The 26,151-nt window shown below is 38.4% G+C and overlaps 1 protein-coding gene across 1 annotated transcript in view; it reads left to right on the top strand.

Annotated features, from left to right (window-relative positions):
* The window catches only part of SLCO5A1 (solute carrier organic anion transporter family member 5A1), a gene marked incomplete at both ends in the record, with an annotated part of 64,033 nt that overhangs the window by 15,981 nt on the left and 21,901 nt on the right, over nt 1–26,151 (top strand). The window contains 2 exons of the mRNA XM_080609714.1: nt 13,157–13,289; nt 18,719–18,945. Coding sequence (XP_080465840.1) covers nt 13,157–13,289; nt 18,719–18,945 — 360 coding nt within the window. The remainder of the gene's footprint in view (nt 1–13,156; nt 13,290–18,718; nt 18,946–26,151) is intronic.

Raw genomic sequence — 26,151 nt, 5'->3', positions numbered from 1 at the left:
TCAGGATGTTCCTGAAACTAGGCAATAAGGAGAAAAAAATGTTTTAAAATTTTGTTTCTTCCTGCAACAACCTGCAGATATTTCACTGACTTCTGGGGATTTTTTTTCCTCTGTATCACATCAGTGTAATGGAGAATATAGTGTGATCTAAGCTTTTTACTTTTTGGTTTCTTTTTTAGGCCTATGCAGTTTATTTTTTACTCCATCTCCTGAGCCAGTTTTTCTATGATTGAAACATTATGTATTTTCTGCGATTATATGAAAACTGAAAAAAAAAACAAAACAAAAAAAAAAAACCAAAAAAAAAAAAAAACCAAAAAAAAAACAAACAAAAAAAAAAAAAACAAAAAAAAAACCACAACAAACAAAACACAACAACAACAAAAAAAACCCCAAAACCAAAAAAACCCAAAACAAAACAACTCTGTTAAAGACAAGATTTTCTTTCTGGACACTTGCAAAGGTACAGCTGAAATGAAGGGATGGATTCATAAAAATGGCTAGGGAAGGCAGTGTCCGTCAGCCGTGCACTGAATATCTCAAAGATAAAAGCCTGGGATGGTAACTATGAATTGTGCTTCCTCCGGAAAAGGAGTTGTGTGCTGTTAATACTTTTCTACACATTGTTTCATATGTGGAAACTGAGAAGCAACATTTTAGTTTAGTTACTCTGTTATATTTGCTAAGAATAAGTGTCAGATTCTCCCGGTATCTCTGCTGGTTTGTCACTGCAGTGTTTCGATCTTTTAGTTGCTAGTTTATTCCCAGCATTTTTAGTATTTGAAAAGCATAATACTCTGTTATTATCATTTGTCTGTTTTGAAGGCAACATTTGCCTGTGTGTTTTATTATATGACTTAGCAGATGGTGATTTAACTGCACTTAATCCAGCAAGAATCCTCGTTCTGTAAGTATGTTTCTGGCTCAGAAAATCTCTGCAAAACACTTAGAAAGCAGTGAGCAAATTTGGGAGTGCAAATGGAATAGCCATGATGTGTTTGACAAGGGTTTACACAGTTTTGTGGGTTATAATCAGCCGCTAGACAAGGATGTGTCACTCCAGTGTAACGTTTGGTGACCTCAGTGATGCAGCGGGTGGGCTGCTTGATTTAGGGGAGGAGGAAATTGTGTCAAGAGGTATCTCAAATTGAATTTACTGTGCAGTGTTTGATTCCTGTATTCTGTGTATGACTGTTACAGTGATATACCTGATAAAACAGCTGAAGAACTTCACCTGTATAAAAGGCTACAGTAGATGAAGATCTGTATTTCTCAGAAGGTCTGTATTTCTTTCTCCAAAGACCCTTTTATAAGCTATTCTGTTTTATTTGAGCCGTTTGCGGTCTAAGTGTAGAGTCAGCACTGATGGCAGAAGTAGACTTTACCAGTATGACCCTGAAAATGTAATTAAGGGTCCAGTAGTGTGTGAAGACAACCTCTCTTCTATGACTCCCTTACACTGACAAGATGCCAGATCAATTTTCATTAGACTTGGAACAGCTCTGACAACAGCAGAGACCACTGGTAACACTTGCAATCACGGTTATTCCAGGTAACTCTGGTATCATTCTGACAGGACCTCCCTGTTAATCTCTCTCTTTCTCTGTGAAAAGAATTTAATAATTGAGGTTAGAACTTCCCAAGAAGCCTAAGAAAATCAGGAGGTCTGACTTTCAATGAATTTCAGTGGGATTTAGGGCTCAAATTTAATTTTCTTTGCAAACACAAGCCTAAAGGTTCAACAGGTAACTTGCTTGTGGTAAACTGGTGGAAAGCTGTGATAGTTTGCAGATCATATACATAAGTGTAATCTTCCAACTGAATTTTCCTAATATAAATAACAAAAACCATGTTTCCTATAAGAAGGGATACAAATGGATGAAGAAACTAGAAAAAAAAAGTCACCGAATTGCTTGAGAAAAAAAAATCTGTTATGAAATGTATTTTATTTTCATATGTACTTAATACTTTTTCCTAACCCTGGCTGAGCAGTCTCTGTGTCTTCAGGCATCAGTACCCGCTCATGTTTTTCTGGGATGTTCTTGCTTTTTGGTGAGCCTAACAGAGATGCTTCAGGGTGGCTCAGGACAGCATGGAGCTCCCTCACCTGCCACAGTCTGTATCAAGGCCACCTATTCTGGGTCTCTCTCTGCTAAATGGTCAACTGATACACCAGTGAAATATGTAAAGGACAGGGGGCCAGCTGTGGTCCTTCTCTTATCTGGGTAAAGACTTTTGGCCAAGAAAGAAAGATGAAGAGGTTTCTTGTCCCTTGGCATCCTTCTTCGCAAAGGATGATGACTTTTTGCAAGATCTACTGTTAGAGATGAAAAGAGAACTTATAGGATAATTTCACGCTTTATTGAGCCAGGACTATTAATGTTCATTTACTCTGATATCTGTGTTGAATCAGATTTCATGAGGGCATTGTCTCTATGCAAAGCTCTATTTATATAAAACCATTTAGCTTAAAATGAACCACTTACAGTTAACAGAAAGTCTGCCACATTCATAAGAATATAATATAGTTAATTATCCTGTTAAAAAGTTACTGCTATGAAAGTGTGCCTTAAGTTGGCAAAAAGTCATTTGTATGTAGCCTCTAGCCACCACATCTGTGTGCTAAATGCGAAAGCATATTTTACTATTGGAGAATAACAATATGCCTAATAATATACTAAACTAAGTAGTTGAGAAGCAAAGCTGCCATGCCTAGTTCTACTCATGGAAGACAGAAAGACACAGGAATGAACACTAATTGTTTAAAAAAATCACAGACTAAATAAAAAGATATTGGCCAATTTTCCGCAAAACATGGCAGCTGAGTACTTAAATTGCCTAATTAGTGTAAGTAACTATAGCTGATTTTGAATTTTTCAGGTTTTGTAAATCAGCCATGTATGATGTTTGGAAATGTATTTTTGAACATCAGGAAGAATCCCTGTAATATAAATACAGTTCTCTTGGAAATGCTAATACTGCAAGTTAGTAATACTTACATATTTTATTAACATATTAACATAACTTACTGTGACTGGGAATAAGCTGCAAATGGAGCCCTAAATCACAGTGACAATTTATATCTTAAAAAGGAAGACAAATGTAATTATGATATTAACAAGAACTTTTTATAAAAGCAATAAATTTTTGAGTGCTACACTTGGTGTTTAAACTATGCTATTTACTAGCACTGATAAAGATGTTCTGATGGTTTTGCTCTGGCAAATTATGATTCAGTTAAATATTGATTTTGAGGATATATTGATTTAGTATTTTTACTTGTGCAGATTTATTTTTTATATTTATATTTAACTTACATTGTATTATTTTGACCTTAGTGTAGTAATACAAGTTAGTGTTTTAAAAAAATCAAGTTGTTTTTACTTGACACAGACAAAACCAAACCAAAAGAAATTTAACAAAACCTCACATCCCTTGATCGAGGGGGTTTAGCAGGGCCTTTTCAGGGATTAACAACAGAAGCTCTGTGCTTCTATATTCCATACCACCGACTGTGTCTAGAGTGGTAGGGTCATTTGGGAACTATTTGTTTCTTCATGGGGCACCCATTAGCTCCTTAACTGTGGGGAAGGAGGTGCTGGGGCATTTCTTGCTGGCATTTCTCAGTAGTCTGGGATATCTGCATAAGGGTGAAGATAACCCTTTCCTAACTCAGGGTTATTTCTTCTTTAATTCAACGTATTAAATCCCAGGAGTCTTTTAGTTCAGTGAATCCAAGTCAGGGCTTAGAAGCTCACAGTGGTCCTGGTATGTGGTGTTGCCACAGGGATATACAGAACTTTCTTTTACTCTGCTGATGCTAAGGCCATGTAGTCTGTGGTTAGGCTTGTCATGGCCTGGGTTTCCTGCAAAACCTAGTATTTAGATAGTATCAAACTAGATATCTAACCTTGGCTATTGAAGATCTGACTAAGCACCGTTTTCTTCTAGGCGGTTTTAATTGTCCTGCCCTAATTGTATTAGAAGTTGTGATTAGAGTCATTAAGAACATTTTGCTGTTTCATCAAACCCAAAATCTTTTTTATAGTGGGCAGTGGTGGAGAAGGAAGAGGAAGCCTTTTATTGCCATCATCCATCTGCGGTTGATAAGGAGACTGTGCTTCAATGGTGAAGAAATTAATGCTGGTGCTGTAGAAAAATCTTTGTTGTCTCCAAGCAGAACATGAAGTTGGATAATCTCTCATGTCTATCTTATGATCCCTCTATGGAGACACAGAGAAGGAGAGACCCATTGCCCAGTATCCAAAGCTCAAGTTTTTTTTCTAGAAAAAAAAATCACCATTTCAACCTAATTCCAATGTCATGAAAATGCCCAAATAATGTTTGTTCCTCTGAGGATAAAGAGCAAATTTTGAAACTTTGGAGGTTTTCATAAAATGGTTATGTTGTCCTATAGCCAAAATAAATAGCCTCTGCTGTTTATAACTGTTACACATAAATGGAAATGTTTTTCAGACTCTTTGACCTGTAATAATATTTTCAATATGGTTTCAAATATCGCTATATGAGTCTGCATTTCACTTTGCCAATTTTTGTTGGATTTTTTTTTAATTGAGTCTATTGCAGCATTCAGCCTTTTTGAATGTAGAAGAATAACTTCTTAAGCAATACAATAAATGTTAATAAAGCTACCAGGGTCATCTGCAAATTCCTGGAATAATGTGCTTTTGCTTACAGGCAGATTCTCAGTCAGATACGAGTAATGAACTGTAATTCCTGTTATTTCAGTTGAAAGATGAAAATGTAAGTGCAATTTGCAAAGAAAACAAGAAGAAATGCTATTTGGCTTGCTTTGCTTTGCAATCTATTAGCAAGAGGTAGTCAAGGGAAAAACAATCCCCAACATTTTCAATAATTAATCTGTGCCTCCGAGACAGAAACAAATTTTTGAAAGGAAATTAATTCTGAGATCATGATTGAAGCAATTTCCCCCTTTACTTCTTTCTTCCGTTGTCTTGCTGGTGGGACAGAGGAAAAGTCAATATATATAGAAACTCTCCGACAATCACACCTAACCTTCCCTTTCAGTAGATATTTGGTCTATCTCCATTTCTTCCTCACAGTTTCTTTCCTAGGCACACAAAAGTCTGGTTTTGGATAATGCTGAAGTATGTAAAATGTGTATCAAAGCTGCCTCTGAAAATCAGATATTTACCAGTGCCATTACCTGGTTTATGAACAATAGCCAGATCCATAGACATTAGGTATTTAATGTACATAGATTTTGCTAAGGAGTTGGTACTTATTCCTGATTCTTCCCATGAGGCATGATGGCATACTCTTAACATCTGGTCCTGTGCCTGATAAATCTCACCAGGCTCTTCTCTGCTTTTCCTCCAGGAGTGTGTGCGTTCTCCTGGTTCAAAGAAGACCTAAATTATATATTCCTGTCTGCTTACGCTATTAGACTGCCTGAATGTGATAGAAACCTCGGACAGATAGAAATGATCTGAAAATCTCTGAAATACTCTTCTGGGTTAGGTTCTGCTGCTCTTGTAGCGATTGACCTGGGCTTTCTCACTGCAATTTCAAATTCATAGGATTTAAAAATACTTCAATATCTTTCTTTCATTTGCTTATTCATGATCTACATGGTAAGGTCTGCTTGCAGGCCAAATTTCGTATTTCACAGCTTGATATATCACAGTTATGATAACCTAAAGTAAAAGGTATCAGATGCAGATGAACAACCCAGCCTCACTTCAGTTTAATTAGAAGTAATACTAAAGAAATGAAAATTAGTTTTAAGGAGTTGAGATCAACAGATTCTGTAAGCACGTGCCTGGGGATTGTCCCTAATGAAAATTAAGTGTAAATGTGGTCTCAACTGCCAAAGCATTAGAAAAACCAAAGCCAAGCAATTAATAGGCAGAGATTGAGGTATTCCCATTTGACATGACTTAACAGAAAGAGTAAGTGTGAGTAAACAGGCTGCTTCAGTATCTCTTAAAGACACCCAACAGCTTCATAGAATCATAGAATGGTTTGGATTGGAAGGGACCTTAAAGCTCATCCAGTTCCAACCCCCTGCCATGGACAAGGACACCTTCCACTAGACCAGGTTGCAAAAAGCCCCATCCGACCTGCCCTTGAACAGTGCTAGGGATGGGGCATCCACAGCTTCTTGGGGAGCCACCTGTTCCAGCGCCTCACCACTCTCACAGTAAAAAACTTCTTCCTAATATCTAACCTATTTCTACCTTCTTCTAGTTTAAAGCCATTCCCCCTTGTCCTGTCACTACATGCCTTTGTAAAAAGTCCCTCTCCAGATTTCTTACAGACTCCCTTTCAGCACTGGAAAATGCTCTGAGCTCTCCTTGAAGCCCTGCCTTCTTCAGGATGAAAAACCCCAACTCTCTCAGCCTGTCTTCATAGGAGAGGTGCTCCAGCCCTTGAATCATCTTTGTGGCCTCCTGTGGACTCGCTTCAATGGATCCACGTCTTTCTTCTATTGAGGACCCCAGGGCTGGGTGCTGTACCACAGGTAGGGTCTCATGAGAGCAGAGTAGACAAGGAGAATCTTCCCTCTAGCTACTGGTCATGCTTTTGATGCAGCTCAGCATATGGTTGGATTTCTGGGCTGCAGGCACACATTGCTGGGTCATGTTGAGCTTCTTGTCAACAAGCATCCTTAGGTCTTTCTCCTCAGGGCTGCTCTCAATCCATTCTCTGCCCAGCTTGTATTTCTGCTTGGGATTGCCCAGAAACCATGTGCAGGACCTTGCCCTTGGCCTTGTTGAACTTAATGAAGTTTCCCTGGGCCCAAGAAAAGATTTCTTCACCTGATCTCTGGCTGCTTGGACAATTTCTCAGTATTCCTCCCAGTCTACCCGTCCTTGCTTCCACCCTGTGGAGATGAATTTCTGTATAGTCACTGTGACTCCACAGCAAAGCAAGTGACTTGGAGCAGTGATAGTAAGTATGAGTGGTACACTTTGGGACAGGCAGCCTATTTTAGCTTTCTTGTTTGGGTTTATTTTTCCTGTGTTTTTTTGTAATATTAGAATTGGATCCCATGAAAAAGGTTGTAATGGTTTAGAATATGACCACAAATGGAGAATACAAAGCATAAAGCAGCTTAGCTGTTTAAGCCAGGGAGTGATCCAAATGATATCTTAGTAATAAATCTGTAAGAGAAAAGTGAAAATGTAATGCTTTTCATTTGGCATTGGCAAGTCACTGGACATACTTGGATTTCAGCATTTTTAATGGAGTGGTAAGATGGACCACTCATTTTAGGTATTCATTCATACTAGAAATATAAAATTATGCTTTGGTTGTGCTCCTCTAAAAATTTGTCTCCTAGATCTGTGGAATCCACTAGTGAAAACAGAAAGATCAAGGGAGGCTGCCAGGATAGTTTTGTTGCTCTGTTTTATTGTTTTGAGTGGAGCACTGAATCTAAGAGACTTTTAAAGTCATGGTAACACTAATACATTTTGAAAGGAAGTGGTTTAGAGATTTGAGCTGTACGTTATCATCTGAACTACAGTAATGCTCAAAGCATTGTTATTCCCTGAGCAAATAACCACATTAAAGAAGAAAATCTTGAAGCATGTATAGATAGGCTTGGTTGTGTACTCATGAAGAAAAGCGGGAAGTAAACTGATTTCCTGACTTAAAACCTTTTGAGAAGTCTGCCTGACTTCTGCTCACAATTCCTCTCCGTTTTGTGTCCTCAGGCTCAAAAGAGTGATTAAAACTTACGGTTTTTGGGGTAGCTTCTGTGTGAGTGAATTTAGACAGGATGAGGTAAATATGCTGTTATGAATGAGACCAATGTTTCTTTGAAAGCTGCTTTATGTTTGTTCTTTGCTATCTCATCAAGGTGCTGGGACATGAGAGGGACAGGGGAGAGCTGAGGCATGTTCCCCATTGAAACCTCTTCCTGTCAGCTTTGTTCCGTGGGGAAATTAAAACCTGCTTTACACTCTGAAGAAACATCCTGCTGTTTTTTCTCCAGTGACGGCATAGCTCAGCTTTCAAGAGAATGCGCTGCTAGTAGGACCAGAGAGTATGCTATGGTACCATAGCATGGTGATGTTTCTTTTGCTTGCAAAATCCTATGGTAACCCCAGGTAGCTATAAGCGTGGGGCTCTTCTTGTGAATTCATATGAATGTTTTCTTCTTTTGTTGTTTTTATTCTCCCTTGTGCTGTTTCTTTCAGGATTAATGCAGGACACTGAGTTATGGCTTTGATGAAAAAGTTATTTTTCTGGACTTCCCACTCTATAACTATGGGAGATTCATTTTATCTTTTGTATCTCTTGATTTCCAAATCAAGACCCTCATACTAATGACAGTTAAGTTTTTGGAGGAAAAAATTGATATCTGCAGATATAGAAGGATTATCTTTCTCTGTCACTGCAAAATCTGCTAAAATTGCCATCCTATTCTGACAGAAAAAAACATGCGCATCTATCTGTCTATCTCTCTATCTATCTATCTCTCTATCTATCTATCTATCTATGTGTATCGATACAAATTCCTCCAGAATGCACACTGTAGCTTTTGCAGGATTTTACAAATTCTAAAACTTCCATTGAAAATATAATAAAGGTCAAATTCTGCTTGCCTTACACATGTATGAAATGAACAGTTGTACTACGATGGTGCGCTGCCAAGATCTGAACAATGAGATCTTTCAGAAATGTTCCTCCTCATCCAGTGATAAACTCTGTGTGGTGACATGTGTGTGCACACAGAGGAGATGAGAGGGGCTGGGCAGTTATTGTCTTTGTTTTTTCTTTTTACACCAAAGTGGGCTTTTAAGAACCCAGAGGCCAGAAGGCCTATTGTAGCTCACTGATGTTGTGTACTTTCTGTTCACCTAGGCACAATATGATGCTTGTAACTCTTTGGTTCTAGCATACTAGTCTAAAAAGGCACAGTCAGAGGCTTAACATTGCATGCCCTTGAGGATGCCATAGGGACATATGTTACATATTGCCATATGCAAAATAGATTGAAGTTATCATTTGGTGTGATTGGAGGAGGAAGAGGACAAAGTATTTTTATGACCTCTGTCTCAGTGTATTTTTATAGTGTGGGTAGATTAAAAAAAAAAAACAAATCTTTGGCAACAAATTTATTTCATGCATGTGGTGTGAACACAGGGATTTTCAGACTTGCAGAGTATGTGGCCAATTTTATTGTAGTTGTAGAGACTTTGCTGCAAAAATCTCCATGTAAAGCTTTCATCTGTTGAAGAAGAATCTCCTATGAACAGAAGCAATTGACAATATTATAATTTTATCAAATGTTGTCGGAATGGCAGCACTGCAGATGTCAGAATGTCAGAATTGCAGCATGTCTCTGGATAAATTTTCAGTGGAGAAGAATGGCATTGCTTAATCTTATTTCACTTTGGTAGGTAAATTCCATGTGTAATTCAATTACTGTTGCTTTGACTGTCTCTCTGTCTCCCATCCAACATCTTCGCTGTGATGGATGTTTGTGGCTAAGCCTGGCTAGCCATAGCCAGCTGCAGTTTCAAAACTGAACAGCTAGAAGTAGGTGATCTGCAGATATTCTTTCCTAGAGAAGTGTACGTGGTGACTTGCCAGCCTTAAACATGCATGGCTGATGCAGTAACTCTCAGGGGTATAATTTTTCATCTCAATTAAGACTAATCAGAAGAGAATCAGATGCATGTTGTAACCCATACGTCTATGTTAACAATAGTTTCTTCATTTAATCTTTTGAAGATGACTTATTCTTTGGAGTAGAGCTATAATGTGTAGTGTGTACATAATTTCTATTTTATCATGGGAAAGGGGATATCACTGCTATTTTATAGCATACTTTTTTATGACTTAAGAAATTTGAAGGCAACTTGCAAATCTAAGCACCAGTCAAGGTTATGGCTAAGAGATTAAAAGACAAATCCTGGATTTCCTTAAGTGCATTTTAAGGAAGCATCTAGATACCATGTGGCCTGCCTCTGCCTCACAGTACTCCAGCTATATGTCTTCTGATAAAAATATTTGTTCTGTTGTTGAAACCTGTCAGCTGTTGAGTCAGTGCAACTCCCTAGATCAAGATTGTAGATCGTGGCCCAAAGAGACAGGACCAAAAAGAGTTATCTGAAATGGCAGGTAGGGGGCTGAAAGTAAGGTACCCCTACATCATCTGCATGTTTCAGAACCTTTTTCATTCAGAAGCTGGAGACCTCCTTGTGACCAGAGTGGAAAATTCTCCAGTTCTCCATAGAATTTTTCATTTGTTGTGAAGTGGGTTCAGTTTTAATGATGCCCTGATTGAACCTTTGCATGTAGTTTTTTTTTTCTGTATCATCCAGTAATCTTGGTAGCCTGTGGGAATCAGGAGCCTCTTTATTCCTGGACATTGGGGTGCACAGCTGTGAAGGCTGTGAGCAGAATTTCAAGGGTCCAGGAGCCTAGAGCAGCCTGCCAGAGTGACTCTTGGAGATGGTTCTCCCTTCATTTCCAGCAAGATTTGGAGGTTTGGGGCAGATTTTTTAAATACATAATTTTGAAATCTCTATCTTTAGTCCTATTTAGAAGTCCAAATAGTTTATTGCCCTTGTTGTCTGGGTTCTGATAGTGGCCAGTACTAGTGCTGAGGAAGATGCTGTAAAGTGTCTTAAAATGTCAACTGTGGAACTCATCTGCTCACAGGTTTTATCCTGCCCTGAACCAGGCACATGGGGACTCTCTGTCTTCTGAAAGATCCAGAAAGTTTGTCTGTTAGTTATATTTAAAAACGCCTTAAAGCCTGAACAGCATATAGTAATTTTAAAATGCTTTTGAAATTGTCAACAGCATTCCCTTGTCTAATGGAGCACGGTGAACCCTGTCAGTTTTATATTTATTGTACAGTATTTCTGCTTACGAAGAAAACCCTCTGAAGTTACCAGGTGTACAAAATACACCGGGTAGTGCTTCTAAACATAAGCAGTTGCTGCATTTTGCCTGTTTCAGTGGTGGAATTGAAGCTGAATAAATGCAGCACAAGTATTTTTTTTGAATACTGAAATGAATGGATTAGGTCACTCTTTTACTCTCTTTGTGTTTCCTCTGTAAACTTTGGAGATCTGAATTTGCTGTAGTTGTTTGAATCAATCTTCCAAGCAAACATTTGTAAAACAAAATTTATTATAGCGGGTAGAAGTTGTGGTTTTTTTTTTTTTATTTATTTTCCTTTTTTCCATCCTTATGATGTGGATTTTGCAAGTAAAGTTACTGTGGGGTTTATCTAACTGCTTACTGCTAAGGAGCATTTTAGGCATACAGAGAATTGTTTACAATCAATCCAGAAGTGAACATGGCTGGAACAAATTTAAATAGTGAACATGGTTCTGGAAACCATTAAACAAAAAGGACTTCAGCAAAATCTAATTATTTGAAATTACAGTTTCATGAAAACTGAAAGTGTGTTTAAGAAGGACTAACTTAAAAGTGGTGTGTTTAATTGATCTATAGGCTGGAAGCATTTTTTGCTATAGGCAGTTTACTTTTTGTGGCAGCTTTTGTGATTTTGTTCCTTTGCAATACAGCTCTCAGATAGCAACCCCTTTTTACTCATGAGAATATGCTTTTTCTTCTTTCTCTTATTTCAAAATGTAAGATGAAAATGTATTAGTTCTTTTCATTTAATCATGCAAATTTAGTGATTTCATTTTGCTTATTTTGTGAGATATAGTTTACTATAAATGGTAATGCAGAAACCCAAGCTCTAACAACTCAGTTATGCTTTCTCAGCTGCTGCAGTCCAGGATGCAGCATGTCTGATTGAGGTTTGGACCAAAAAGGATGGAGGCTGCATGCTACTGTGGAGGATGACTGGTCCACAGAAACCCTGTGGAAATAAAGAGGTTTTGTGGTGAAGACTTTCCCTTCATTGCACTTTCTGTAGATTGGAATAACATTGGTTACCTTCCAGTCATCAGGGACCTCCCCAGACTCCCAAGACCTTTGGTAGATGATCAAGAGGAGTCCTGTCATAACATCTGCTACCTCTTTCAGTACTCTGGGATGAATCCCTTCAGGATTGTGAACTTGTGAACATTCAGCCGATACAACTGGTTCCTTACAATACAACAGTCTTTGCAAGATGGCTGTGGTCATGATTTTGTGGTCAAGATCATACAGATCTTTTAAAAGGTGTCTGAATTTAAAGTTGTGATAACCGACCTTGGCTTAGGTAAAAAATTGATTTAGGATTTGCAGACGTAGAAGAGGAAAGGAGAAGAACTGGCAAGGCTTAAGGGCAAGGCTAGTGACGACAGCCTTTAAATTATCTACCTTTCAAAACCTGGAATTTAGAGTGGGATTCCTAATTCTCAGCATTCAGTTCTTGTCAGCAAACAGACCAGGTGTTTTTAGCTACTCCTGCTGGTTTCTCACAACTGTGCCTCTATTGGGAGATGCAGAAAGGTTTCCTGTATCCCAGGTACAGTTGTGTCCTGCCCCCATTCTAAGATGTCGCCTCCCTGCCTCATTTTACTTGCCTTTTGAATTAGGACATCTCTTTTAAAGTAGCAGTAAGATTTTAAATCTAAAAGATCAGATGTTCTAAATAAGGCAGGTGTCTTGCAGGAAATACAGTGTATATGGTTGTGTGGTAGCAGTATGTGAAACAGTGACAAGTCCATGTCTACATAAATAAAATCATAATTCTGTCAATCTCTGAAATAAGAATATTTGATTTTATAATTTGGATTGTTCTTTTAAACCCAGTATTAGTCTTATGGTAACTAAGTTGGATTGTTTTACTTTATTCTTTGGTGTCTTACATAGTTTTTATCCTTTGCTTTCCTGTTTGCTTACCATTAATTACGTTTTTTCTATTTCTGTATTAAGTTTTGTTTTGATTCAAAGGAAATGTTACCAAATATGAAAAATGCTGAAGTCAGGTATGCTTTCCATCCAAAATGCCCAAGTATATACTTCCATCCATAGTTTGACTTGAAAATACACATAAAAATTTCTAATCAATATGCTACTTATGCAAAAGTTGTTACCTTTGAAGGCTGCAAAAAAGGGCTCTGAAGTTCTCAGCGTTCAAAACTTCCTGCTTTAAGAAGCATCTTTTGTTTTTGGATTTTATGTGTAAATTACTAATGAAACATTCATTTTACTGATGTACGACCCTGATCTTTTATTTCCTCAGCCATCATGTATGTAATGGGAGCACTTGGTCCTGCAGCTGGATACTTGCTAGGAGGACTTCTTATTGGTTTCTATGTTGATCCTAGGACAACCGTTTATATTGACCAGAGTGATCCAAGATTCATCGGAAACTGGTAAGGATCAAGCGTTTTTCAAAACTAATCTCTAAATGTCCAGGAGGGAATTGAGACAGGTTGGGAAATCATATTCCTTGAGGGCTTGTTTAAGGCTGTAGAAGGAGGCCAAGGAAGAGGAGACTTCTGTTGGTTGCTACAAGCTAGCCTCTGACAGAGAGGAAATGTTTGCCACAGAATCTCATGGGCATATTGCATGGAAAACCTTCTGCTTCTGGCTGCTTCTGGACTGCCTCTGACCACTGTGAGGGTGACTGATGGCAGGACAGGATATTGGTATTGCAGGAGGCCATCAGGGATCACAGCTGACCAGGGCTGAGCCCGTCCTGCTGGAAGATGGATTAATCCGTTATTTAATATTCCATAGCAGACAGCATCAAACACTGAGCTCTGCTGCCTGGATGGGAAACAGTAGGCTTAATTTACCCTGGTACAGAAGAAGGAGATAGGATGGCATCAGAACATGGCCTTTCCAGTCTTGCTTCGCAGGGTGATAGCTTGTGTTTAGCGAGCAGATGATGTAAACCATCACATTATTTTCTAGTAAATAGTATGCTTCGAGCAGCACTGAGATGTGACAGCTATAGTTGGCTGACGTCTTCAGGCAGTCTTTGAGATATGGCCTCCTTGTAAATGTTTCTTTGAAGAAGCACGTGTTGAGGAGGCTTTAACTGTCTTTTCTCAGATAATTCATAAATCTGCCTTGAAGTGTTCACGCAAGCCCAGGAAACACTTAAGTTCGTTATCCCGGAAGGAGACTTCTGGTTTGTAGTTGTGGAGTGTAGCATTCATTCTTGTACACTGGATTAGTGTTTGTCACTGAGCCATTGCAGTCAGATCGTATCCATTTCTATTTATCCTGCAGTGATGTCTCCTGACAGTTTGATGTGAAAAGTTCTCTCTTTGTAGTGTTCATAAACCTTTGACGATTTAGTCCTGCTTTATTTGTCATAGTCCAAGAGCATTACTTTTCAACAGAAACTGTGAACAGACCCATAAATATATTTGTTAATTGAAATCACTAAGTATAAAGAAATGTGGATTAAGCTTTGACTTTATCTATAATGCAACCAGTGATACAGCTGCCTTATCATCTGGGCATACCTGTGTGTGTTAACAGCTTAAACAGCTCTGGTGAAGGTAAAGTAACCAAAGCAGCATGGACACGTCAGTTTGATGCTTCTTGGGCCGTTTGCACCAGGCTCTGTGGATGGCCAATGCTGGTTGTTTAAATCTAGCTTTGATAAACATCCAATCGTGTCATAGCCAAATGTGTAAGAGAGATTGGTCAAAAAATATGCCTGTCCTTGTTCATGAATTAACAGTTTAACTACTCCTTGTCAAAAGGAGTGAGTGGCATGGCCAGTGCCAGGGATGGATCCCCAGCATCCTGTGGGAATACTGTAACTGCTGAGCTCCATGGCAAAAGTGGTGAGAAGTCAGCTATTACAACCACTTCTCTGGGCAGGCTTACAAAACATCTACTATGCAAGGCCTTGCAAGCAAAACAGGGAAAAGAGCCTAGTTTGTGCATTCAGATTTTATGCCAACTTGCTAAATACATTTTGTATCTCTCCAAGGTTTAATGTCACCTGAATAAATGTGTTGGTGATTTCAAATTTGCATGGGGGTGCCAGCAGAAGTGACAGAAATATGACTGAAGCAAGGGCATGAAATCAGCTGTCGTAGCCTTTCAGCAGGCAAATTGTATTCTAACCAGCTTAAACAAGTAAAAGTCATTCAGAGTTTCCTTTTTCCATCACGTTGATTAAAGAGTCTAGCTTTCCCTGAAGGGTGTTCCAGGTGCTTATGTTACTGTCTTAATTTTGGCTATCTCAATTTTTATTCTTAAATTTCTAAAGACTGTCGCCTGCTCAAATCTCTGGCAATTTGTTTCACAGTCTGTGGTGGCCTGTCATAAAAATTTGGTGATGTTCATACCATCTGCACTTCGTTCTCTTTTCTGTTTCTGAAGCTTTGTCTACCCATTAAAACGAAGACCATCATGGTGTAAGGATTGATCTTTTGTCCTTAACCATTCACTGCCTGGTTGCAGAAAAGTGTAGACTTTCCTATTTTTCAGTGGTAAATAGATTTCCACTAAAATCTATTTTCGGGGACCAGAGCATTTTCTATTTTTATTTGTGTAATGTAACAATTTGAAATATGAGTAGCCTAGCACTTACTTCGGATGACACACTTTTAAAAAGTAGGGTGCAATTGAGATAAGTTAATGGGCAGTTGTATTTGAGATTTCTCAGCCTTGTGAAGTGAATTAGTGTCTTTTGTTCCCATCTTTTCTTTATTATAGCTGTAAGGTTTCTAATGTAAGTTATTGCAGGGACCCAGTAAAAAAAGCCCACCATATTATTAAAGGAGGTAATGGCGCCAGGCAAAATACTAAGTACATTAACTATGATAAATGGCAACAAAAATTGCAGTAAAGCCTATTTTTTACTTAAGTTGGTCCTTTGTCAGAGGTATATTGCATGTATGCAGGGAAGTTAACTTGGTTCATCTTTTGTGAAATTTGATAAACAAAGTAAGTAGTTATTTCTCAGGGTTATTTCTGGTCTGATTCTTCCTCGATTTTCAGAGAACTTGGGCTTGTGCTCCTGGGTTTTACACACCTGGGCTTCCTGTAGGTGCTCTGGGCTTTTAAATTTCAGGCCAGCTGTCTATGCCAGCCCATCAAATGTTTAAAATTGCTTTTATTCAAGTGTGGTAACTGTAGGGATATCTGTTAGAAATCATCCATTGCAAGGCCAAATGCAATTTGCCTTTGAGAATTGTTAATATGCTATATAGGGACCTCATTAGTTGTGAAGTAGCCCTTGGCAGTCTGTCAGCTGCTTTGAATCAAATTTTCTTTTGCTGACACTTGTCTGAGTGTTTGCCTGGTTCTGAATCTGTTGGATCTTCCCATATAGTCTTTCATCAGCATTCCACACAAGAAGTTTAAAGGAATTTCTCCAGCACTATCTAGTCCTTCCTTAGCTTTAATTGCTTTTATTTGAGGTCCTAGGGCTTGTGCATATGCCTTTGAGGTATTCTCCTGCATATTTTCTTTGACTTTAGAAGACAGAAAATCAAGGGCTTTTTAATTAAAACAGATCCTGTTCTGACCTCTCATTTCCTGTTGTAGGTGTCCTTATTATAGAATCATAGAATAGTTTGGGTTGGAAGGGACCTTCAAAGGTCATTTTTTTTTTTTATAATGTCTTTTGTCTGTTTTCCAATTCTTCAATATTTCTCCAGGAAGATGTGTAGACAGTGCAGGTAATTTCATCCAGTGCTGCATCTGTAACATCTCCAGCACTTGGTATGCTACCATAACAGTCCCTGTGGTTTTAAATTTCATCTCGTGCTATATCAGCCCTGTCTCCTTTGCTGTTTCCTCCTGAGTGGGTGGTTTCAGATTTCTGTGTATTATTGCCACAATTTGTTTCTTTGATCAGTGCCATTTCAGCTTCTGACTTTGAGATCCTAAAAGGGATGTTAGTTCATTTTTATACTGTCTAATGATTTATTCCCTGTCTGATAGTGCTGAATAATCCTCCTAAAAGTCTGCTTTCTAATCCATGTATGTTATCAGCTAAAATGAATGGAGGATTTTCTGTTTACATAATATCAAAACTAGTCAAAACTTTCAGTCACTTAGATTTGCCTTGCAAAAGCTTCCCCTGCAATCTTTCTAACAAAAATGGCAATACACATGGCTGTTTGTTTGGTGTTTGTCTTTGCATTTGTTTTTGCTGTTTACCATACAAACCATTACACATGCATATGAATATCATGGAGCAGATTCTCCTGGAAACGATGCTAGAGCACATGAAAAACAATGAGGTGGTTGGTGGCAACCAACATGGCTTCACGAAGGGCAAATCATACCTGACCAATTTGGTGGCCTACCATGGAGCTACAGAACTGATGGATAGGGACAAAGCAGTTGATGATGTCTACCTGGATTTTTGCAAAGCATTTGACACTGTCCCACACAACATCCTTGTCTCTAAACTGGAAATACATCAATTTGATGGATGAACCACTCGGTGGATAAAGGACTGGCTGAATGGCTACATGCAGAGGGTTGCAGTCAACAGCTCAGTGTCTAACTGGAGACCAGTAATGAGTGGTGTCCCCCAGGGGTCGATGTTGCAGCCAGTCTTGTCCAACATCTTTGTGGTGACATGGACAGTGGGACTGAGGCACCCTCAGCAAGTTTGCTGATGACACCAAGCTGTGTGGTTCGGTTGATACACTGGAGGGAAGGGATGCCATCCAGAGGGACCTTGACATGCTTGAGAGGTGGCCAGTGCCAACCTCATGAAGTTCAAACAAGCCAAGTGCAAGGTCCTGCACCTGGGTTGGGGCAATCCCAGGCACAGCTACAGGTTGAGCAGAGAAGAGATTCAGAGCAGCCCTGCAGAGAAGGACTTGGGGGTGTTGGTTGATGAGAAAATGAACATGAGCCGGCTTCAGTGTGCACTCGCAGCCCAGAAAGCCAACCGTATCCTGGGCTGCATCAAAAGGAGAGTGACCAGCAGGTCGAAGGAGGTGATCCTGCCACCCTCTTCTGCTCTTCAACAGAAGAAGGATGTGGACATATTGGAGCAAGTCCAGAGGAGGGCCAGGAAGATGATCCAAGGACTGGAGCACCTCTCCTATGGAGACAGGCCTGGAGAAGAGAAGGATCTGGAGACTTCCAGTGCGTAAAGGGGTCTAACAGGAAATCTGGATTGGGAGTTTTTGTAAGGGCATGTAGTGATAGGACAAGGGAGAATGATTAAACTGACAGAGGGGAGATTTAGATTAGATATTAGGAATAAGTTCTTTACTGTGAGGGTGGTGAGACTTTGGAACAGGCTGCCCAGAGAAGCTGTGGCTGCCCCATCCGTGGAAGTGTCCAAGGCCAGGTTGGACAGGGAATTGAGCAACCTGGTCTAGTGGAAAGGTGTCCCTTCCCATGGCAGCATGGTTGGAACTAGATGATCTTTAAGGTCTCTTCCAACCCAAAGCATTCTATGATTCTATAACTCGACAATTCTACATTCTCTAGATAATACAGTATCACTTTACTGGAAATTACTCTAGAAAGGTAAAGGCGAGCATCTACTTCTCAGCACTTGGTACTGTATAATTACCAAAAGTGAAAAATTAGGGGAATTCAAAGCTGACACTGTTTCATAACATTTGGTAGGTTCTGGATGAATACGTTTGTGAGTAGACATGCCAACAGAAACATCTTCTAATTAAGGGTTTTAGTGCAGTGAAGGCTCTCACCCACTCCAATTCTTTACTCTTAATGTCAATGTTCCATATTTTGCAAATATGTCTTTCCAGCCAGTACAGTCTATAAGAATCACTTTGTTTTTTTCATTTCTTGTAATGCATTAACTTTCATTTCTGTTCCTGTCTCCTGGCATTAGGTGGAGTGGATTTCTCCTTTGTGCCATTGCAATGCTCCTTGTGATATTTCCCATGTTTACCTTTCCGAAAAAACTTCCTCCTCGACATAAAAAAAGGAAAAAGAAAAAGAAGATGAACTCTGATGATGTTTCAAGTGATGACGAAGTGATGAAAGAAAAAACAAATAGTAAAATACAAGCAGACAGTGCAGTTCCTGCCTCTATGGGATTTGGAAAGAATGTTAAAGGTGAAGTTTGTTTTTAATTTTTAAATACTTTACATTTTGTATGCAAGGTTATCTAGAATTATGTAAGTGTAATTGAAGGCAGAGTTGACGTTCTGTATTTAGTAGTACGTTTTGCTATTGAGGTTTGAATACGTGGTCATCTTCTAAAATTACAAAATGCAGTGATGAGTGTAAAACATCCATTTACTTAAATTATTGAAGTGTTTAGTGTGCACCTGTAACAAACAAGTAGCCTATTTCCTATATTTATAGGACCTCTATTACTAGACATATTTGTGCACCTTACAGTTTGTAACTGACATACTTCCTTTAAGTTGCCTTTCACAGAATAAAGTGAAACAAGTGAAAAGAACTCTAGTATGTGAGTTCAATTGCATTCACATATTTGGGTAAGCTAATTAAGAAAGGTTGTTTGTTTCATACAGCTTTCCTGGCTATTTTGCACTGCAAGCCATTTATTTGCAGAAGGCTATGACAAATGAAACCTGTGCGAATTTTGAGACATGAAGGGACTAAAAGACTGACAAGTAATAGAGATTTTTATTTTACTCAGGAAGTAAACCATTAATGTAAAATCTAACAGAAAATATTGAAAATTAATAAAATGCTACAGGAGGAAGGGTAGTGTTGTTAAAAATTAATTACTGTGAAGCATATGCATTTGGAGTTGACAATATAGGCTTAACAGTGTCATAATATTGAACAGCATAGGACAAGAATGAACGTGCCTTAATACTGTTGTGTTGCCAATGCTGTCGTGTCCTCCCTGGATTCCATGATACAAATACTGGTTGTGCCATTTTGTGGTAGCCAGATGAATGCAGTGGGACTAAATAAAAACATGAAATGTCATTTGTACCACTAGATGTAATTTAAACTCAAAACTTCAAGTGTTTCTTTGTTGACATGACCACTAGTGTATCTTTTTCACTGGGTATCAATCCAGGATATAGTCATTGGTAGATTTTTTAATGATGCATTTATGATCAGTCTTTATATTGAGTAGGCAAGTCTTAGTAAAACCAATATGCTGGTTTTAGACTAAAACCAGTGTAACTCTGGGTAATGTTCACCCACATGTATATTATTTGCTCTACATTGCATTTATAGCTGTACTCTCAAGGTACCTGAAGTTAGTGTTAATTTCTACGGAAGTAAATTAAAAACTGGAGACTAGAATTTTCTTATTTATTAGCTTATAGAACAGCATCTTAATCAAGGCACAGAGCAAGCAAGGTAAACCTGCAATATCAGATCTTTCTCCCTTTAGCTACTTTGCAAAGTAGCTAAAAAAGTGGCGGAGAAGGAAGAAGAGCATGTTGTCTACTTCCTTCTTTAAGACTCTTTATTCCCTTATTTTTGAGTCCCCATACATGATGTTTTCTCCTAAATACATACAGCCAGTTGTGGGTTTGGTCTTTGTTTAACTTCAAACCTACTGGCCTCTGATTAGCAGAAGTAGTTCAGGGCTACTCTGTTGAGGTTTTTTTCACTAACTTGGGGAAGTGGGAAGGGGAGTTAGTCTTTGCTGAGCTCCTTCCTAGTCATTGCAGGTGAAGTCATAGCAGAGGGGCTGCTTCATCCTGTAAGTATACCTGGAAAACATACAGGTATTCTGCATCTGAACGAGTTTGCTGGTGCTAGTTCTCTGTTTCTGTACATAATTTCACCTTCCATGTCATGTTGTGTCACTACAGGCACAATAGATACACAGAAAACAAGCATTCTTTTAGGAGAATGTTTCCCAGTACTTTTTTTTCACAGAAATTAAAACTTCTGTATATCTAATTTTAGATATTTCTTTGATATGTAATTGCCTAAATGTGTACCGTACCTTCTACAAAATCCTATACTAATATATTAAAGGATCTACCAAATCAGAGCTTTTCATACATGAAACTTTTCATTTTCTCTAGAGGAAACACTTCACCAGTGAAGCAGTCTTGTATTCCACATGTCAGAAAGATATTAAATGAGTTGAGATAACGCAGACAAAAGTATTTTGCTGTAAGCTGATAACAGCTTTCCCATTAGGTGTCGTTTACGCTAGCAAAGGGGGCCTGCAGCAGGAATGCACTATCATTTAATTATTTTTCAAGTTTAAGTGGGCTTTTTGGCATGAGATCATGCCTCAGGCTTCTCAGTTGAGGTAATTTCATCTATAATGGGAAGGAAAAAAGGATTGCATGTGTCTTAAGTCATTTAGCATTGCTTATTCTGAGATGCAATGTTGCATTGAATTCGCATTGAATTTCAGAGTTTCATCTTTTTATAGCACGATGGGCAGAAATTTCACTTAGGCAGTAGCCTGGAGACTGATGATTTAGTAGGTCATGTCTTCTGTTCTGTGTTAATCAGTATCAATGATGCTGTAGTCTGCCATGACAGAGGTCAGTGCCATCCCTGAAAATCCATGCAGCTTTGGTAAGGGAAGTCTCAGAGAAGAAACTGTTTTGATCTTCTGATATGATGTCATCTTACCTGGGAAGCCTGACAGAATGATTCATGGCCTGCTGTCACTTGTCCTAATTTCACATGGGTTAGTTCTCAAGATGAATGAAAAGGAATCAAAAAAGTATGACAGGAGAGGGATGGGGTCCTTTTTCCTGCAATGGATGCCAGTACAGGCTGAAGAAATAAACCAAAAATGGTTCCATTCTGGAAGTAGCCTTCAACTTGTGACCTGAGCTTTATTTTGGCCCACAGTAGACCTGAGACCAGTTAAAAATATAGATACATCTTTGCTTTTTCTTATGTTTTGAGATGTAAGGCTTTGGAATCCAATCTTTTCTTATCTATGTTGCAAGTAAAAAATGTGAGAAGGAGAATGCTTCTAAGACATATATCAAATGTATTAAATAAAACATTAAATAGGTCACATTAAATTTGATGTAGTTTAGTGAGAGAAATAAAGGCAACTAAAGAAGATTTCTAATGAAGAAGCCATGGTTCAATCCCATGCATGCAGATAAATCATGAACCTGAGCAGACAAAACCACTGTTTTCATTTATTACATCGATCCCCTTAGGGTTTTGTCCATGGAAACTGTATCTGCAGTCCTTACCAGTGTATTGAAACTTACTGCGCAACAAATAAAGGAGCAGTGTAAAGAAAGCACATGTATACATTACCTAAAATGTACTCATCTAATCTCAAGGGTATTGAGTATTTTGTAGTCTACGGGTTGTTTGTTTTTTTTATATATATATATATTTGTCCTTATATACAGCCCTTACTTAAACATGGAATATGAAATACGTCTGTCTTGTCATGTCTACCAGCTGTCACATGCCCTTCCCACTGAGTCCCTGGCAGGGACAGAGACAGGTTAATAACACTTGTCAGGGCATCAGCAAAGGTAAAAGAAACTCCTGAAGGGCTGGTGGCTGTAAGGTAAGCCCACTGCAATGCTTCCCCAAGGATCTGGATTGGAGTTTCTGCAGTATCTGGAGACCAGTTGAGTCAGAAGAAGAGCAGAAGACAGTGGTCTGTGTGCGGGGCTCTTGGTGAGCACTTAAAACGTCAAGGAGTTCAGCAGTCTGTGGGCTGGAGATCCTGCTGTGACACTGACCTTGAGCAAGTTGCTCTCCCCTTACGCTTTCTTAGGCTGTCTTGAAGAGCTCGAAATAGAAAAGGCTGGCATGACTCCATGCAGTGATGAGCAGTGTTAGTTGGAGCCTTGAGAAGCTGCTCTAAATCAAGTTAACAAAAGTAACAATCAGATCAAACTTGCTCTGAAACTCCCTACTTTTCATGGGATATTAGGGGCTGTTCAGCGATTTGGCCACCATCCAGGTACTCAAGGCATGTCCTGAAAATGCTTGAGGAATCAAGCTGAATGCAGTTGTTTAAATGGTATGTCTGTAGATAATGAAATTAAATACATAGGAAAATATAATTCTAGATTTCAGTGATTAGCTCCGTGCAGGATCTGTTTCAAGTAGTTGTGTGTGACTAAAAAATGCTCATTTCCATTCTGATAAACAAACCAGAAATTCTGTTTCAAATCTTGGCTCTGCTTTGTACTGCAAAAAAGTGGAAGCTAGCTCTGAGACCTTGATGCAGAGGCAGCCTCCTTCAAAGGCTGCAGACATGGATAGTATTGTCCAGCCTTGGAGCATCAGCAGAAAGGAGGTCTTTTAGCTAATATCTGTGTCACTCATACAAGGGGCTTCAGTGATGGACAACAAGAGAATAGTGCTGTAGACTGGGATGGTTTAATCCTCTGGTTGTGTTCATTGTATCACCTTGGGCTAGATGCACAAGAACAGGGATAAAAGAAAACACGTAAAATGATGAAAAAGGAGGTGAAGTCAGAATTACTTCAGTTTTTATTGAAATTCTGTTTATAGTGCTTTAAAAGTTTTGTTTAGAGAAGAATTTATGAATATTTGTATTGCTTGCAGATTTTCCTTATGCTTTTCCCTTACCATGGATCAAGCAGTGGTCCAGCACATGAATGAAAGAAAATGAATACTGACTAGAGAAAGAATATTGTCAAAGACCCTGAAAGGAAGGAAATTGTTGGTAGACTGTCTAACAAGTCCATCAAGGCAGGTTTTAATTTACTCCTAGTTACATATAAAGGAAAAGAAAGGAAAGGGAAAGGGAAAAGGAAAGAGAAAGGGAAAGGAAAGGATGTTTTAAGACTGGAATTACTACGCAGACATGTATGTTTGCAGACGTACTAAATGATAATTTCAGTTTTAGGAACGTAGTCGATAGAGATTTGCTTGTTCAAATGACAGAATGTGGGAAACTGCAAGTTCTCATTGGTTTGTTTCTGGTGCACACTTGCAAAAAAGAAGAGATGCTTCTTTAAGACCTAAAAATCAGAACCTGACAGGTTTAATAGTGGTTTGAAATCAAAACCTAGCCCTATGTCTAGTCACACAAAGATAATATGACATTGGAATGTTTTAAATCCATGATTGATTATGTAGTACAAAGGATCCTTGAAGATTTTAGCGTTCTTATTTTTTACTAGAATTAGTGTGGTTGAAAGATATGAGACACTTATAATGCCTTTTTATTACAGGTTTCTGAATTCAGAAGTGTAATACAGATTTTGTTGCACAGGATTTGACTGTAATCATAGGAGGAAAACAGGGAAAACCTAATTCTGAATAATTATTTTTTATTTGAGAATTTCTTTCCATATAACATCTTTCCCATGTATGCCAGGCAGTTGCTGTGTATAAATCACAAAGAGCTTCAAGTCTCAATTGCTTCAGGTGGTGTCTGTTAGTGCAGCATGCACGAATAAGCTGTTTCATTTCATACCAAAAATGATAGTAATCAGCAGAGCTGTTCCCTGAAGAATCCTCCACACGAGTGTAAGAGAACTTGTGCTTATTCTAAGACACTGAGTTTTATCTATTTATCAGTAGAAATCCAATTTCAAAATGCTAATTAGTTTTGAAATTAATAATGACCTTTAAACTGAGTGCTCAGATAAGATGCAAGTAGGAGTCAACAGAAGGTACAGCTCTACATCCAAACACCAGAGCAAAATGTTTGTTAACTCTGCAGTTCATTACCTTATTAGTTCTTCAGTATCTTTAGATCAAAAATACTAAACCAGACATTTTCCTGAAGCTCAATTTTACCAGGAAGAGCTAAACTTTACCAGGTATTATGATATTTGGGCCATGCCCTGTAAAGTAATGGATTTAGCAAAGATTCTTAACTTACCCATTGGCCAAGGACTTCCAGCTCATTTCTACAAAGAGCACTTAGTTCATCGTACTAGTGAAATAATAGTTCTCTTTCTAATATCCAGTCTTCTGAAAGTTACTATCTTATTAATTTTCTTCCACATGTTTTCAGCACCGGTGAGCAGCTGCTGCCAAATAGCTCATTTTCAATCCTGGCATCCCCTCTTTCTGCTTCCTGACTCCTTTCTTACAGCAGCAGCAGCAGCAGTATGGTCATAAGTTCTTGCTTCTGCTACAGGGGGAGAAGCACTCAATCCTGCACCTTGTCCCTGTGGAAATCCTGCTACAGCTGCCCTGCTGCAGCCGTGTGGCAGCCGTTTTAAACTTCATCATATAGCCCCATGAGAGGCTTTGCAAAAGCTGGGTTAGAGCATTTTGGCTGTTACCCTTTGATTTCTTTTTCCGTCTAAGTCCCCATCAGCTAACCCAACCCAACCCAACCCCAAAATAGACACAAAGCTGAAGCTGGTGAGATTTGAGAGCTGACATCTGATTATATTTTAGATCTTTTTTTTTCTCTTTCATTTCCTTTTGAACAATGAGATAAATTTTGAGCAGCTGTATTTTAAACGCGCATCATATGTGGCAACAATTACTGATACTATTTTATCTAAACTTGCCACTGTAATGTAGTTTCTGAAGGTGTGCAGTTTTGTTACAGTTTCCATATATTCATGTTGACTATATGTCTCATTCTCCTTTTATCTTGTTTCTGTTTTACTACTGCAAGCAGACACATATATTTGTGAAAAAAAGCTGTAGGTGATAAAAACCATTAAGATTCTAATATACGAATGCTTCTTAATGATTTATTCATTACTTATTTCCAAGTTTTGTGTTTAACATTTTGTACTTAACATTTAATACATTTCTTCATAGGGAGCAGTAAGGGAGCATTTGTCTACATTAAAATTATAAACCCTGTACTCATAATGAACTCAATATAAATTTTGACAACTGGCATAAGCTAAGACTGAATGCAGTAAGACAACTTAGGTGCTAATTTGCAGCCTGACAAGTTTCAACATGACAAGAGTCTAAATTCTGTTTGCTTTAATACATATAGCCTACTGGAATCAATGTAGAAAGTAAGACAGATTTTTGACTTGACAACTTTTAACATAATTGAAATTCTCACTCCAGAGCTCTTACTCAACGTGTTACATTTCTAATGGGTGCTGTTGTCATTGAATTCAATGGGCTTTGATTCAAGCAGCATTCAGTTTTTGTACAAAGTGAAAAGCAAATAAAAAACCCCAAACCATAGTAGGTTAGATATAATACTTGAAGAGAAGATCTGATCTTGGTATAAGCTCAAGGAAAAAGAAAAAAGTTTTAAATCACACTGTCTAATCTGAAAAAATTGTCTTGAATAGAGATATCATCTTATGATGATAATTTGACATCACTACAAGACTCACTTAGAATTATTTAGGAGTTTCTGTTAATTACAGTGCTGAATTTCATGGGGTTTTGATATTCAATTTG

The sequence above is a fragment of the Psittacula echo genome, assembly GCF_963264785.1.
Source record: "Psittacula echo genome assembly, chromosome: 2".
NCBI classification, from domain to species: Eukaryota; Metazoa; Chordata; class Aves; order Psittaciformes; family Psittacidae; genus Psittacula; species Psittacula echo.
This window is presented reverse-complemented; position numbering and strand designations above follow the sequence as displayed.